Source organism: Notolepis coatsorum, assembly GCF_963971535.1.
Source record: "Notolepis coatsorum genome assembly, chromosome: 2".
NCBI lineage: Eukaryota > Metazoa > Chordata > Actinopteri > Aulopiformes > Paralepididae > Notolepis > Notolepis coatsorum.
This window is the reverse complement of record NC_140166.1, coordinates 16,544,879-16,559,288: the sequence shown is the minus strand read 5'-3', so window position 1 is coordinate 16,559,288 and position 14,410 is coordinate 16,544,879. Positions and strand designations below refer to the sequence as shown.

At 43.7% G+C, this 14,410-nt stretch overlaps 1 protein-coding gene across 1 annotated transcript in view; it reads left to right on the top strand.

The window, feature by feature from the left end:
* Window positions 1-14,410, top strand: part of grin1b (glutamate receptor, ionotropic, N-methyl D-aspartate 1b) — a gene marked incomplete at both ends in the record, with an annotated part of 290,208 nt that overhangs the window by 105,828 nt on the left and 169,970 nt on the right. The window contains one exon of the mRNA XM_084308084.1: window positions 14,033-14,209. Within this exon, the coding sequence (XP_084164210.1) occupies window positions 14,033-14,209 (177 nt within the window). The remainder of the gene's footprint in view (window positions 1-14,032; window positions 14,210-14,410) is intronic.

The window sequence follows — 14,410 nt, the reverse complement described above, 5'->3', positions numbered from 1 at the left end:
CATAACAACAACAGCCCAGTATTCAGGTTTGCTCAAATAGGCTACATACTGTAACACCCCTCCCCAGTTTGGTGTGAAACTGTGATAAATAGCGCGATCGCGATCTCTCTCTCTCTCTCTCTCTCTCTCTCTCTCTCTCTCTCTCTCTCTCTCTCTCTCTCTCTCTCTCCCTCTCTCTCCCTCTCTCTCTCTCTCTCTCTCTCTCTCTCTCTCTCAACACAATCATCAAATTTGCTGATGACACAGTAGTGGTGGGCCTGATCTCTGCCAACGACGAGAGGGCCTACCTGGAAGAGGTAGAGAATCTGTCACAGTGGTGTCAGGAGAACTGCCTCTCCCTGAACGTCAGCAAAACAAAAGAGATGATTGTGGACTTCAGGAGGTCGGGGGTCAAGGACTACAGCCCCCTCAGCATCGACGGGGCACCGGTTGAGAGAGTGAACAGTTTCAAGTACCTCGGAGCACACATATCCGAGGACTTGACATGGACCACACACATTGACAGTGTTGTGAAGAAGGCACGACAACGCCTCTACTTCCTTAGGAGCCTAAGGAAGTTCAAAGTGAGTCAGAAGATCCTCAAGAACTTCTACTCATGCACAATAGAGAGCATCCTGACTGGCAATATCACCTCCTGGTTTGGGAATAGCACTGCACAAGACCGTAGCAGACTACAGAGAGTGGCCGTTCAGCCGAACGCACAATTGGAGGGGGGCTTCCCACTCTCCAAGACATTTACAACAAGCGCTGCATGGGTAAGGCTAAGAGAATAATCAAAGACCCCAGCCACCCAAACAACTGCCTCTTTGAACTGCTGCGGTCAGGCAAGCGATACCGGAGTCTCATGGCAAGCACAGAGAGACTCAGAAGGAGCTTCTACCCCCAGGCCATCAGGATGCTCAATGAACAATGAACAATAACAGACCATCAAATACACCCACAACACACATCCACACGCACACACTCACTTTAAATAAACAACACACTGTAGCACCCACTTTACCCACTTTTAGACACTAACACACTTTATATTTATTGGTATCAATCTCATGCACCTCATTGCACCACACCACCACAAGCTAAGCTATACCTCACCATTCTACTAGGGCTGACCCCTATTAGTCGAATAGTCGACTAATCGATCGAAAGGAGCCGTAGTCGACTGCCAAACTCTTAGTTGAATGCAAAAAAAATATATATATTTTTTAATAATTTTATTTATTATAAAAAAAATATATATCATTCTTTCCAAAAGAAAAGAGGCCTAGAAGCGTGGCTAACGCTAATGGCACGCATACCAGAGGCTAACTGCCTAAGAAAACAGGCACAGAGGCACTGAAAGAGGATTTCACCCATCTAATGAACACACTAGACTAGACAAATATCAAGATGTATCCATCAGTGGAACAATTGCATGTTTTTGCAGAGAACAAGAAGCCTTCAGTCGACTCCTTCAGACATTAAGCACCCCCACAGCCCAAATAGAATGATAAAAAAATAAAAAATAAAATGTCAAATTCAAACACATTTTTATTTTTTTTTATAGTCGACTATCGGCTAATTTCGGACAATCAAAGTCGACTATCCCAATCCTTAGTCGGGGACAGCCCTACTTTCTACACTGTACTGTATAGAAGCTGACTGTATAGACTGTACAGAAGTATAGACTGTACATCATTTATACTGTATATGTATATTGAACTTTTCTTGTTTTGTTTACACATGACTTTCTATTTTATACTTATATTATACTATTTTATACTATCTTGTTATTTTATCTAGCACACTCTCAGGAGCAAAACAGAAAGAAGCATTTCATGCAAAAGTATTCTGTATTTCTGTATGACAACTAATAAAGAAACTTGAACTTGAACTTCCCTGCTCAATGTCCTGCCCCTCCCTGAAGAATGCCCCAACTTTGTCTTCTTACATGTGACATCATCATCCTCACCTTCATCTTCAACATATCTGTCATCACCAGCATCTGCTGCCTGCTCCTCTTCATCACCAACATCTTCACAGCTGCCGTCATCATCATCATCATCATCATCATCATCATCATCATCATCATATATCAAGGTGAGCTGATTCTTGTCTCAGAGATGGAGGGTTTTAATCCATTTTACCTTAACCTTAGATATCTCGTTTTTAAAAGCCAACGATTGAGTCCCAAAAACTAGATTTTTTTTTTTTTATTATTTTTATTATTATTATTCTAAACACTCACACAGACCTTTGTGAGTCTTCCTGTGACCTCTGAGTAACTTATAATTGAAATGACGATCGAATCCCGATATGTGGCAGTATCGCCTACCTTTTGAACTGGGCTAGTTTAGTGTGGGGGAGAGTTTGCTCACTCACTGCTGGCCAGATTAGTCGCCGCCGGAGTTGAGAGCACTATTGGAGATTATGAAGAAGAAGACAAAACGATCACACTTATGGATGATAAGGTGCATTTTCACCAGACTATGTTGGATTCTAGTATTTTCAAACGGGCTGTTTTGATGTACGTTCCTGAATTTAACGTTACCCTGGCGCTGCTAATGGGCCACCTAATGTTATATTTATTGATCCTGTTCTGATTCAAGACACTTGGAGCAAGAGTGGAGTACCTGCTGACAAAGGTAACGTCTATTTTACCGAACCCCATCATAAAACATGCTTTTGTAATGATAGCAGCGTCGGAGAACGACCCCACCCCCTCCCTTGATGGCTTTGTGAAGAAACATAAATTGTCGTGTTTACCTTTGACCTGGAAATAATATAGGTTTCAGGCGAGCAACCCGCACGATTTGCGAATATATGTGCACAAAACACTCTATATCTCACGATCCAGAAAACCAGCCTGGATTATTCTGAAACGGGGCGATTTTTAGCATGGGATAGCGCACGAACGAAGGTATGTAGAAATAAATTGTTTTTCCCTGTTGGAGTATAAATAGTGCCTGTCAAATGAGCCATACTATTGTCTCCATAGCCAGGCACGTGCACACATAGAGCCCAAAGGGTGCTCGAGCACCTGCCCTTTTGTGCCTCATAAAAAAGTGCCCTTTTTATGCGTTTTAAATATTTTTTTACCATTGCGCATATATACTATAGACTAGGGCTGGGCGATTCTTGCTAAAATGTGTTCAATGTTCAATAAAATCATTTAAAAAGTAAAGTAAAAAGTAAAAAATTATAATAATAATAATAATAATTTTAATACAAATATTTTTTTTATAAAGAAGAAATCGTCATAACTTAGAAATGAGATTGCATAGGTCTATGAATCGAGATTGCGATTTTTTTTCGATGAATTGCCCAGCCCTACTATAGACTGGTGTATGGGCCAGTGATAAAAGTGTTTAAAGGATAAGTGAGCTCCTGCACTGATTATTATAGTTCAATATTCAATATTTGATCACCAAAACCCCCCAAAAACCGGGGTTGCGTGCTCGGTTTGCGTGCTCGGGGTTGCATGCTTTCACAGAGGACAAACTAGATTTTTTTTTTTTTATTATTTTTATTATTATTATTCTAAACACTCACACAGACCTTTGTGAGTCTTCCTGTGACCTCTGAGTAACTTATAATTGAAATGACGATCGAATCCCGATATGTGGCAGTATCGCCTACCTTTTGAACTGGGCTAGTTTAGTGTGGGGGAGAGTTTGCTCACTCACTGCTGGCCAGATTAGTCGCCGCCGGAGTTGAGAGCACTATTGGAGATTATGAAGAAGAAGACAAAACGATCACACTTATGGATGATAAGGTGCATTTTCACCAGACTATGTTGGATTCTAGTATTTTCAAACGGGCTGTTTTGATGTACGTTCCTGAATTTAACGTTACCCTGGCGCTGCTAATGGGCCACCTAATGTTATATTTATTGATCCTGTTCTGATTCAAGACACTTGGAGCAAGAGTGGAGTACCTGCTGACAAAGGTAACGTCTATTTTACCGAACCCCATCATAAAACATGCTTTTGTAATGATAGCAGCGTCGGAGAACGACCCCACCCCCTCCCTTGATGGCTTTGTGAAGAAACATAAATTGTCGTGTTTACCTTTGACCTGGAAATAATATAGGTTTCAGGCGAGCAACCCGCACGATTTGCGAATATATGTGCACAAAACACTCTATATCTCACGATCCAGAAAACCAGCCTGGATTATTCTGAAACGGGGCGATTTTTAGCATGGGATAGCGCACGAACGAAGGTATGTAGAAATAAATTGTTTTTCCCTGTTGGAGTATAAATAGTGCCTGTCAAATGAGCCATACTATTGTCTCCATAGCCAGGCACGTGCACACATAGAGCCCAAAGGGTGCTCGAGCACCTGCCCTTTTGTGCCTCATAAAAAAGTGCCCTTTTTATGCGTTTTAAATATTTTTTTACCATTGCGCATATATACTATAGACTAGGGCTGGGCGATTCTTGCTAAAATGTGTTCAATGTTCAATAAAATCATTTAAAAAGTAAAGTAAAAAGTAAAAAATTATAATAATAATAATAATAATTTTAATACAAATATTTTTTTTATAAAGAAGAAATCGTCATAACTTAGAAATGAGATTGCATAGGTCTATGAATCGAGATTGCGATTTTTTTTCGATGAATTGCCCAGCCCTACTATAGACTGGTGTATGGGCCAGTGATAAAAGTGTTTAAAGGATAAGTGAGCTCCTGCACTGATTATTATAGTTCAATATTCAATATTTGATCACCAAAACCCCCCAAAAACCGGGGTTGCGTGCTCGGTTTGCGTGCTCGGGGTTGCATGCTTTCACAGAGGACAAGAAACCTTCAGTCGACTTTTTCAGACATTAACTCATTCGGGGCCAAACCCGAGATAAGTCGGGTTAACTAGCCAGCGGTTGCGCGCCAGACCCGAGATTTCTCTGGTTTTGGTTGTTATTTCTTTTATTCGATATTTCCATTCATTATCCATCCAGGAAGCGTGAATACTTTCGGCAACCAACATGTCCTTCCACGTTGCTCTGATTGGCCAGCGTTGGCCAGCGCTCTCTTTCGTGAATACCAGCGCTCTACGCTCGTTCCCTACGCCGCGCAATGCGCATGAGGCTCCCCCAGGTTAATACACGACGCGATAATCCCCCTGGTTAATAATAATAAATGGGCATCACAGAACACGCCATATTAGCAACGCTGGTTAATAATAATAAGCGGGTATAGCATGATAATACCTAGCTGCATCAGTTAATACCTACCTGCATCAATATAAGCCGCGCTATATACTATATACTCCAACGCCTATATGTAGAACATGGTACAGTAAGTGGGGAGTGTAAACAGTGATTCAAACCCCCTCAATGTACAGTTTCTGACAGCTGGGCTGTGTTGTCACGCGAAATAACGTTATGAATAAAACGCGAAATAACATTATATAACGTTATGTTATATAACGTTACAATGTACAGTTTCTGACAGCTGGGCTGTGTTGTCACGCGAAATAACGTTATGAGTGAATCTGGTAGTTGTTTTGATAAATATGTATTCTACGGATTCGAACATAACATTACATTTCCGCGATTAGCCTCGCTTGGCGTGTGAGTGCCATCAAAAAGAAAATGCGCATGCACGCGTTACCGGCGTAGGGGGCAAACGAGCGTAGAGGGCTGGCCGATCGCTGGCCAATCAGAGCAACGCGGAAGGACATGTTGGTTGCCGAAAGTATTCACGCATCCAGGAAGCCTGGTGTTATCATTGGGAATTGGTCTGAGATCGCAAAAGTCCAATACCGCCGCCTGGTGGGTTGCGGCCAGTATTGCACATCCTTTGAAACTCTGTGTATTTGGGTGTGTGTCATTTATATAGGTCCCTTGCGGACTATTCCTTGTCGGGCATGACGAGCAGTTATAACGCATGGATTGATATGAATCAAACACTCCTGATCCATGTTCTTTGGTGGATTATGATAGCGACACGATCGACATCAATACTTGGAATGGCGATCAGATAATTGGAATATTCCTTTTGGGGTACATCCTAGTCAAGGTAAGGGCTATATGGTATCAATCTTGCGTTGATTGAATGAATGACATTTTTATTTAACAGATTGCAGAATGGGTACAATACAGTACGGCTCAATACACACAATTGTTAAGGGGATGCAGACCAGAGAAAGACGTTTGTCTTGTTTACATCAGGGTCCCCCATTTTCAATTTATAGTGACATTTATGACATACACAACATACATGACATCATGACATTTATGGCATAGAGACATACATGACATACTACAGGTATATAGTACTGTTACATTTGTGACATATACGATATGCAAATATACAGTACTGTTACCCATAGATCCTAACAGAGAATATATACATATGATGGGGAGGAGACTGTACATTAGGAGGGGGTGGGTGGGTGGGAGAGAAATATACATACGGTGGGGAGAGAATATATACATACGGTGGGGAGGAGACTGTACATTAGGAGGGGGTGGGTAGATGGTAGAGAAATATACATACGGTGGGGAGAGAATATATACATGCGGTGGGGAGGAGACTGTCTATTAGGAGGGGGTGGGGGTGGGGGGGTTTGGACATTTACGGTGGCCAGTTTCGAATTGCAGCCTCCCGTAGGTGCTCTTTAAGAGCGGTTTTGAATGTGGGTAGGGATTCACATTCCTTTACAGCTTTGGGTAGGGCGTTCCACATTGATGTGGCATAATTGCGAAACGTGTTTAGTCCCTTGTTTGAGCCGAATCTGTGTTTAACATGATTTGTTGAACTCCCTCTGGTGTTGTGGTCGTGGTATTCACTGACCTGGGAAGTATTTTGACATGTACACGGGTACCTTAGTCGTATAGTGTATCTTGTAGACCAGGCCCAATAATATTCAGATTCAATAATTCCTTCATTGCGATTGGTGTAATGTACTGTGTAACGTATTCCGTTGGTGAGGATCAAAGCATAAAAAAACGACCCCCCCCCCCTTTCATGCATTCATGATGAAACACAATACAGATAATATAGATTTGATTTCAAAATAGTAGCGTGTACAGGCGAGAAATGACAAAGTTTTTAGTGAATTGCACGTATTGCTGCATAGCGTCGTTTTCTGGGATTAGACAGGATTATTTTAAAACTATAGTCATATTCACCACAGTATAAAACGGGAATGTATGGATGAAAAAAATATAAAAATGTCTCATATTGAACGATAGATAGGTGATGTCAAATGGGCAATAGTATTATATCCATAGCTATAGCCTATAATATATAATATAGTTTTAGCCCTGCAAACACCGCCACATATTCCTATACTTAAAGCATTGGCCTTTCAACCACACAGTAAACAGCGCCCTCTGGCGCTGAATGAGTTAAGCACCCCCCACAGCCCAAATGGAATGATCCCCTAAAGAAATTTAAATAAATAAATAAAAAAAGAAAATTCCATTCAGGGGTGTAGTTGACATCGGCAAATTTCGGCCAATCAAACTCGACTACATAAATCCTTAGTCGGGGACAGGCCTACCATCTTCTCTACTGAACGCACAGTGAGGAAACTGGTATCTATCTTCTTGTCTCTCTCTGGAGAAGACAGTAAGCGAATTTCCCAAAATGTTGGCATGTTTATAGTTGATTAGTCAGTGATTCAAGTCATTGATGACTTTAAAGGACCATACCAGTCTAATTTTGACTTCTTGCTATTACCAGATATTCTCCCAGGTTTTTAACAAATGTTGTGTTGTGAGTGAACGGATTAATTAAATATATATCTTTGATTATTATTAACACTAGAGCTAAATGATTAATTTGATACATATATTTGATGGTGCTGTAAGTGGTATTTTCTTCTTTGTTAAAATAAGTGGTCTACAACAATTGAACTATTTAACACTTATTCTAACAAAAAATACTACTTACAGCAGCACATTTACAAGAGGACGATACAGATGTTCTTATTGAACAGACTATGTCATTAGTGGTGAGGCTGTATGAGAAGCAGGGGTTTGCTGTGGACTCATTTCCCCATAACAGTCAGTGGGACCATTTAATATTTACTGAAACCTTCCAGACTTAGATCAACTCTGTCGCCCAGGCCTCAGCAGCACCTCTGTGGCAAGTCCATATCTAGATGGATCAATAATTAAGAGCGATGCACTGCTCTGTTGTTCTATAAAGTAATTTAGAACTGAACTCAAAGTGTTAAGTGCATTGCTCTGTTGTACTATAAAGTCTTAAGAGCGATGCACTGCTCTGTTAGGCCACCTAGACTCATTACATCAACACTGATTATTGTATATGAGGGCCATTTTATTTGATTGCACTGCAGTACTGCATCATTTTACTGTCTATTCTATTTTACCAACAATTTTATTGCACTATACGGGTTGAATCAAACCGTAAACAAAGAGGCCTATTGGGATGTTAAATCCTAATGTGAAAAACTGTGATTTGCCTTACCTTGCTGGTATATATTCTTTTATGCTCGTTTTATATGTCTGTAACCAATGAATAATATGTTTTATATATAATAAAAAAAAATGCTCCATTAGCTCTAAGTGTATATCCTAGTTCTGGCAGTCATATCCTGCATGTGGATTATTTAGGAAGCTCCATTAGGCCTGTGTTAGAATATTTAGAGAGCGAGAGTTCCATTAGCACAATCTTTGATGCAGCTGACCTATGTTCCAGTCAGTTCAACACTTTAACTCAGGAATAGCTCTATAAGTGGTAGGGGTGGTGGTGGTGGTAGAGGTGATGGTGGTGGTGGTAGAGGTGGTGGTAGAGGTGGTAGAGGTGGTGGTGGTAGAGGTGGTGGTAGAGGTGGTAGAGGTGGTGGTGGAGATGATAGAGGTGGCGGTGGGAAGTTATTCTGCCTCAGGACAGTTTTTGTTACGACCCTGGCTCAAAGGCACGTAACCTATGTGCAAACCAACACCAAAACCCCGTGCTCTAACTCAAAATGCTACTATATCAAGGAACTATTAGTGTAAACCAAAGGACAAGGACTGGAAGAACGTGACAGCTCTTCCTCTAAGCACAGACACTGCATGTGTGTTACCAGGGCTGGTTTTAAAGCTCCCAGCAGGTAACCAATCAGCACTAATTAGCTAATTGGCAGCCCTCAACCTGCATGCACAGTGACACAGGAGTGATCAGGCTCCTGGTACATAACACCTCCCACACCAAACTGGTTGCCCCAGAGGCAACCACCACACAACAACCCATAACAAAAACAACAAAAACAACTGTGACCCATTAATTGTCAGGGCCACTACCACAACAGCGATAGCGGGTCGGCCCCTGTCGAACACGACCACCAACCGTGTTGTATGCTCCCTTTCAACAGGCCCCTCCACCGATACCGACCTGTCAAAAATAGACTGCAAACCAAAATCAATCTGAGAACTAATCTCACTGCGCTCAACAGAACAGAACACAGCAAAACAAAAACCATAGATCACTGATACCACCACCGCGCCCATATCCATCCCATCTGGCACTGGCAGTTCAGGATACTGCAAACCGTGAACATCCAGAGTAGGATGTACCGCCTCAGGTACAGCCCCACCGTCCCTGGAACATGGCAGTACGACAGTCACAAAAACGTCTGGAACACCATCTAAAATGGCGTCACCCAAAATAACATTGTCCTGATCAAAATCAAATTGGCTGCCACTCAACAGACCAGGTCACGAAGGCGGCTCCTGCTCCACAGGACACAGGTAACTAGGTTGACCATCACACCTAGTGCATGGCAGAGAATCAGTGTGGACATGTGGATCAATGTCAGAATCATCAACTGACATACTGGGACCATCCCTGCCCACAAGTGAAACATTAGGGACAATAGAGCTACTGTGGGAAGGCTGGCAGCCTAAGTCAGGCTTAGTAGCCTCTCCAACTAGAACAGTGTCACATGAAACAACAGCACCTCTCATAGCATCCTTCCCACACTCATCCTCCAATTCGTTCGTGGCCTCAGCCACCGTACAGGCTGGGAAGACCTTGAGACACTGCGCTGCCATATCATCTCCTGCCACATGCTTCTCCGGCACGCATGTCAACTCTGGTTTCACCACCGGGCCTAACACAAAGCCACAATCAAGAGAATCATTATGCAGAGGTACATCCACAGTGTGCTTTCCAAAATTCTCACCAGGTACACATTTTAATTCAACAAAGAATGTGTCACTAAGTGTAATGTCCCAAGTCAAAGTATCAACAACATCACTTTTGTCCTTTGACATTTCCCGTGCCACAGCACACACAGGGAACACTTCTGGATGTTTCTGTACCAGCTCATTAGGGACCTCAGAAACCACAGGAATGGGAGTTACAACCGGAGTAGCCAACACTTTGTCACCAGCCAAATCATTCCCTAGAATGAAGGACACCCCTTTATGGGAATGTGAGAACATACCCCCACAAGCCTGATACTAAGGGAGAATTGAGCGTGACCTCATGCAAAGGTGCATCCACAAATCCACCCCCAAAGCCCCGAACAGAGTTTTCTGAAAACGGCAAAACCCCCTCCAGAATGAGGGACTGAAAAGCACCGGTATCTCTCCAAATTGTTATAGCCTGTTTGGACTCTAGTGCATTAGTCAGGGAAACAAATCCATCCATCATAAACCTTGAGGAACCCTCGAGCTCTTTGTCCACACGTTTGATACTTCCCCCATCACCATCTAACGTTGGCATAGGCGTTCTGCATATGGTTTCTACCAGAGCCACGGTTCTGACATTTTTCTGCTCAAGCACCGGGCACCCAGCAACGATATGACCAGGTTCTTTACAGTAGAAACAGATAATCCCTTCTGGGAATGCACCAGCAGAACCACCCCGCCTAGGAGGTGAAGTTAACTGACCAGCAGACACAGGTTTTGGGAAACGGCCCCCCTGAACAGGACGCCTATCCCCGGACTCAACACGGTAGTCCTCCAAAAACACGGACTTGTGTGTCAACACAAACTCATCAGCGAAGACAGCGGCGTCGCCTATCTTCGATACCTTACGCTCATTTAGATGTGTGGAAACGGTATCAGGAACACATCTTTTAAATTCCTCTAGGAGAATCAACTGCCTAAGCTGCTCTCTTGACTCTGCCTTCCGAGAAGTGCACCACCTGTCAAACAGGTTCTCCTTCTCCCTTCCAAATTCAACATAAGACTGTCCCTCCGACCTGCGATAACCTCTAAAATGCTGACGATAGGCCTCGGGGACCAACTCATAAGCCCTCAATATGGAAGCTTTAACAAGCTCATAATCAGCGCTTTGTTCAAGGGACAGAGCAGTATAGGCTTCTTGTGCCCTACCAACTAAAACACATTGCAGCAGCAGTGTCCAGGCGGTATCAGGCCACTTCAATGTGGTTGCCACCCGTTCAAAAAGGGGAAAATATCTTTCCACGTCTTTCTCAAAAAATGGAGGCACCATCCTAATATTCCTGCCTACATCAAACCCGGAACGTGACTCTGAATGCAGAGCACCTGCCTGTAAGGCAGCATGCTTAAACTCAAGCTCCTTCTGCGCACGCTCGTGCACCAGCAACATTTGTCTCTCCTCCAGCAACATTTGTCTCTCCTTAAGCTCCCGCTCCTCTTTCCTCTCTTTAAGCTCACGCTCCTCTCTCCTCTCTCTCTCCTTAAGCTCACGCTCCTCTCTCCTCTCCTCACGCTCGTGCTCTAGCTGCCTTTCCCTAAACTCCAACTCCCTAATCCTCCACTCACCCTCTGCACCAGGTAATAGCGGAGACGCGTCAGACGGCTCCTCCACCCTCTCCTCAAGCACCTGCTCTCTAATGAGTAACACCCTTAAAGCACCCAAGGCAGTTGGCTTCAAACGTTTCTCACTTGCAGTAAGCTCTACCCCGTAGTGTACAGCAAGTTCCAGAAGTTGTTCTTTGGAAAACTTCCCCAACATATCATGAGACGGGTGATCAACAAAGTCCTTGATGGAAGCCATCGTTACTGTACCAGTCACCACAAGCTACTCACTTTACTTCACAGTCACGAAGAACCACTAACGAACCACGAATAACCACTAAAGAACCATGAAGAACCACTGAAGAACCACTGAAGAACGCTAATGCCAATAATAACAACCATAAAGGGACGCGGTGGAAATGTGTGCCCTACCGAGCGCACCTTTCTAATTTGCAAAAAAAAAAAAAAAAAAAAAACTGAAATAAATAGACGTGTCAGGTGCTAACCGGTATGCTAACCAAACACTCAAAACAACCAAACAAATACAACAAACAAATTCAAACAGGTGGCCCTTCTAACCTGATATGACTACTTATGCTTCTACATCTAAACTGCAGTCACAACCGGCCCACCACATGTCTACCCTAAGAAACACTAAATCAGGCCCTATCACACTACCTGTGCTTTCTGGCCCCCTAATCTACCTACCCTTAAGCTAATGCCCTGTAGACCTAACCATCTTCAACCACACCTGCTACCAGTCAAAGATCATACTTGACCATCCACCCGTCCAGTACATGATACGGTACCAGACAAGTAGATGGTGCCAATCCCTTCCCTGACTGCCCCAGGAGTATGTGGTGCACAGGAAGCTAACCAACAACCAGAAAATAATGTCCCTATCTACATGTGGTGCCCACTAAACTATATATTTTAACAGCATAAGTAGTCACATCACATTACAAACAAATAAGGCATACTCACCTGTTTGACGAAAACGGCTCAAGCCCCCACGTTACACAATATGTAACGAACACCACCCAAACCATAATACCATGACACCCCGTGTAACACAAAAAAAAACCACCAAACAAATTTCTAGGGGTAAAATATCCCGGACGAGCGCCCAACTGTTACGACCCTGGCTCAAAGGCACGCAGCCTATGTGCAAACCAACACCAAAACCCCGTGCTCTAACTCAAAATGCTACTATATCAAGGAACTATTAGTGTAAACCAAAGGACAAGGACTGGAAGAACGTGACAGCTCTTCCTCTAAGCACAGACACTGCATGTGTGTTACCAGGGCTGGTTTTAAAGCTCCCAGCAGGTAACCAATCAGCACTAATTAGCTAATTGGCAGCCATCAACCTGCATGCACAGTGACACAGGAGTGATCAGGCTCCTGGTACATAACAGTTTTACAGACTGCTGCAGTCAGAGCAGAACCTCTCACACCACCAGCTGCCTTTTCATCTACATTCCAATAATGTTCTTACTGTACATCTGCCGAATGTTTATGTTAAATACACCTCTCTTCTCCTCTCCTTCTCTTCTCTCCTCCCCCCTCTTCTCCTCTCTTGTCCTCTCCTTTCCTCTCCTCTCCACTTCTCTCCTCCACTCCCCTCTTCTCTCTTGTACTCTCCTTTCCGCTCCTCTCCTCTCCTCTCCTCTCCTCTTCTCTTCTCTTCTCTTCTCTTCTCTTCTCTTCTCTTCTCTTCTCTTCTCTTCTCTTCTCTTCTCTTCTCTTCTCTTCTCTTCTCTTCTCTTCTCTTCTCTTCTCTTCTCTTCTCCTCTCTTCTCTTCTCTTCTCTTCTCTTCTCTTCTCTCTCTCTCTCCACTCCCCTCTCCTCTCTTGTACTCTCCTTTCCGCTCCTCTCCTCTCCTCTTCTCTCCTCTCCTCTCCTCTTCTCTTCTCTTCTCTTCTCTTCTCTTCTCTTCTCTTCTCTTCTCTTCTCTTCTCTTCTCTTCTCTTCTCTTCTCTTCTCTTCTCTTCTCTTTTCTTTTCTTCTCTTCTCTCCTCTTCTCTCCTTTCCTCCTCTCTCCTTTCCTCTCATCTTCTCTTCTCTCCTCTCCTCCTCTCTCCTCTTCTCTCCTCTCTCATCTGCTACATTTTCTCCTCTTCTCTCCTCTCCTCTCTCATCTCCTTTCCTCTCTTCTCTCCTCTCCTCATCTCTCCTTTCCTCTCCTCTCCTCTCCTCCTCTCTCCTTTCCTCTCCGCCTCTCCTCCCCTCTCCTCTCCTCTCCTCTCCTCTCCTCTCCTCTCCTCTCCTCTCCTCTCCTCTCCTCTCCTCTCTCCTCCCCTCTCCTCCTCTCCTCCCTGCTCCTCCTCCTCTCTCCTCACATCTCCTCTCCTCTCCAGAGTATCCACCTGTCGTTCTTGCGTACTGTCCCTCCCTACTCCCACCAGGCTCAGGTTTGGTTTGACTTGATGAGAGAGTTCAGATGGAACCATATCATCCTGATAGTCAGCGACGACCACGAGGGGCGAGCGGCCCAGAAGAGACTGGAGACTCTGCTGGAGGAGAGAGAGACCAAGGTGAGACACACACCAAGTCACAACAGCACTGACGCAGTACAGACACTCTCCGTGTCTGTTGGTGTGTGTATGTGTGTCTCTTGGTGGGATTGTGTTTGTAAAAGTGTCAGTAAGTGTGTTTGCAGTGTGTTTTGTGTAGTTTGTGTGTGGAATGTTACATGGTGTGTAAAATAGTTTATGTGTGCAAGTATATGAGCTGTA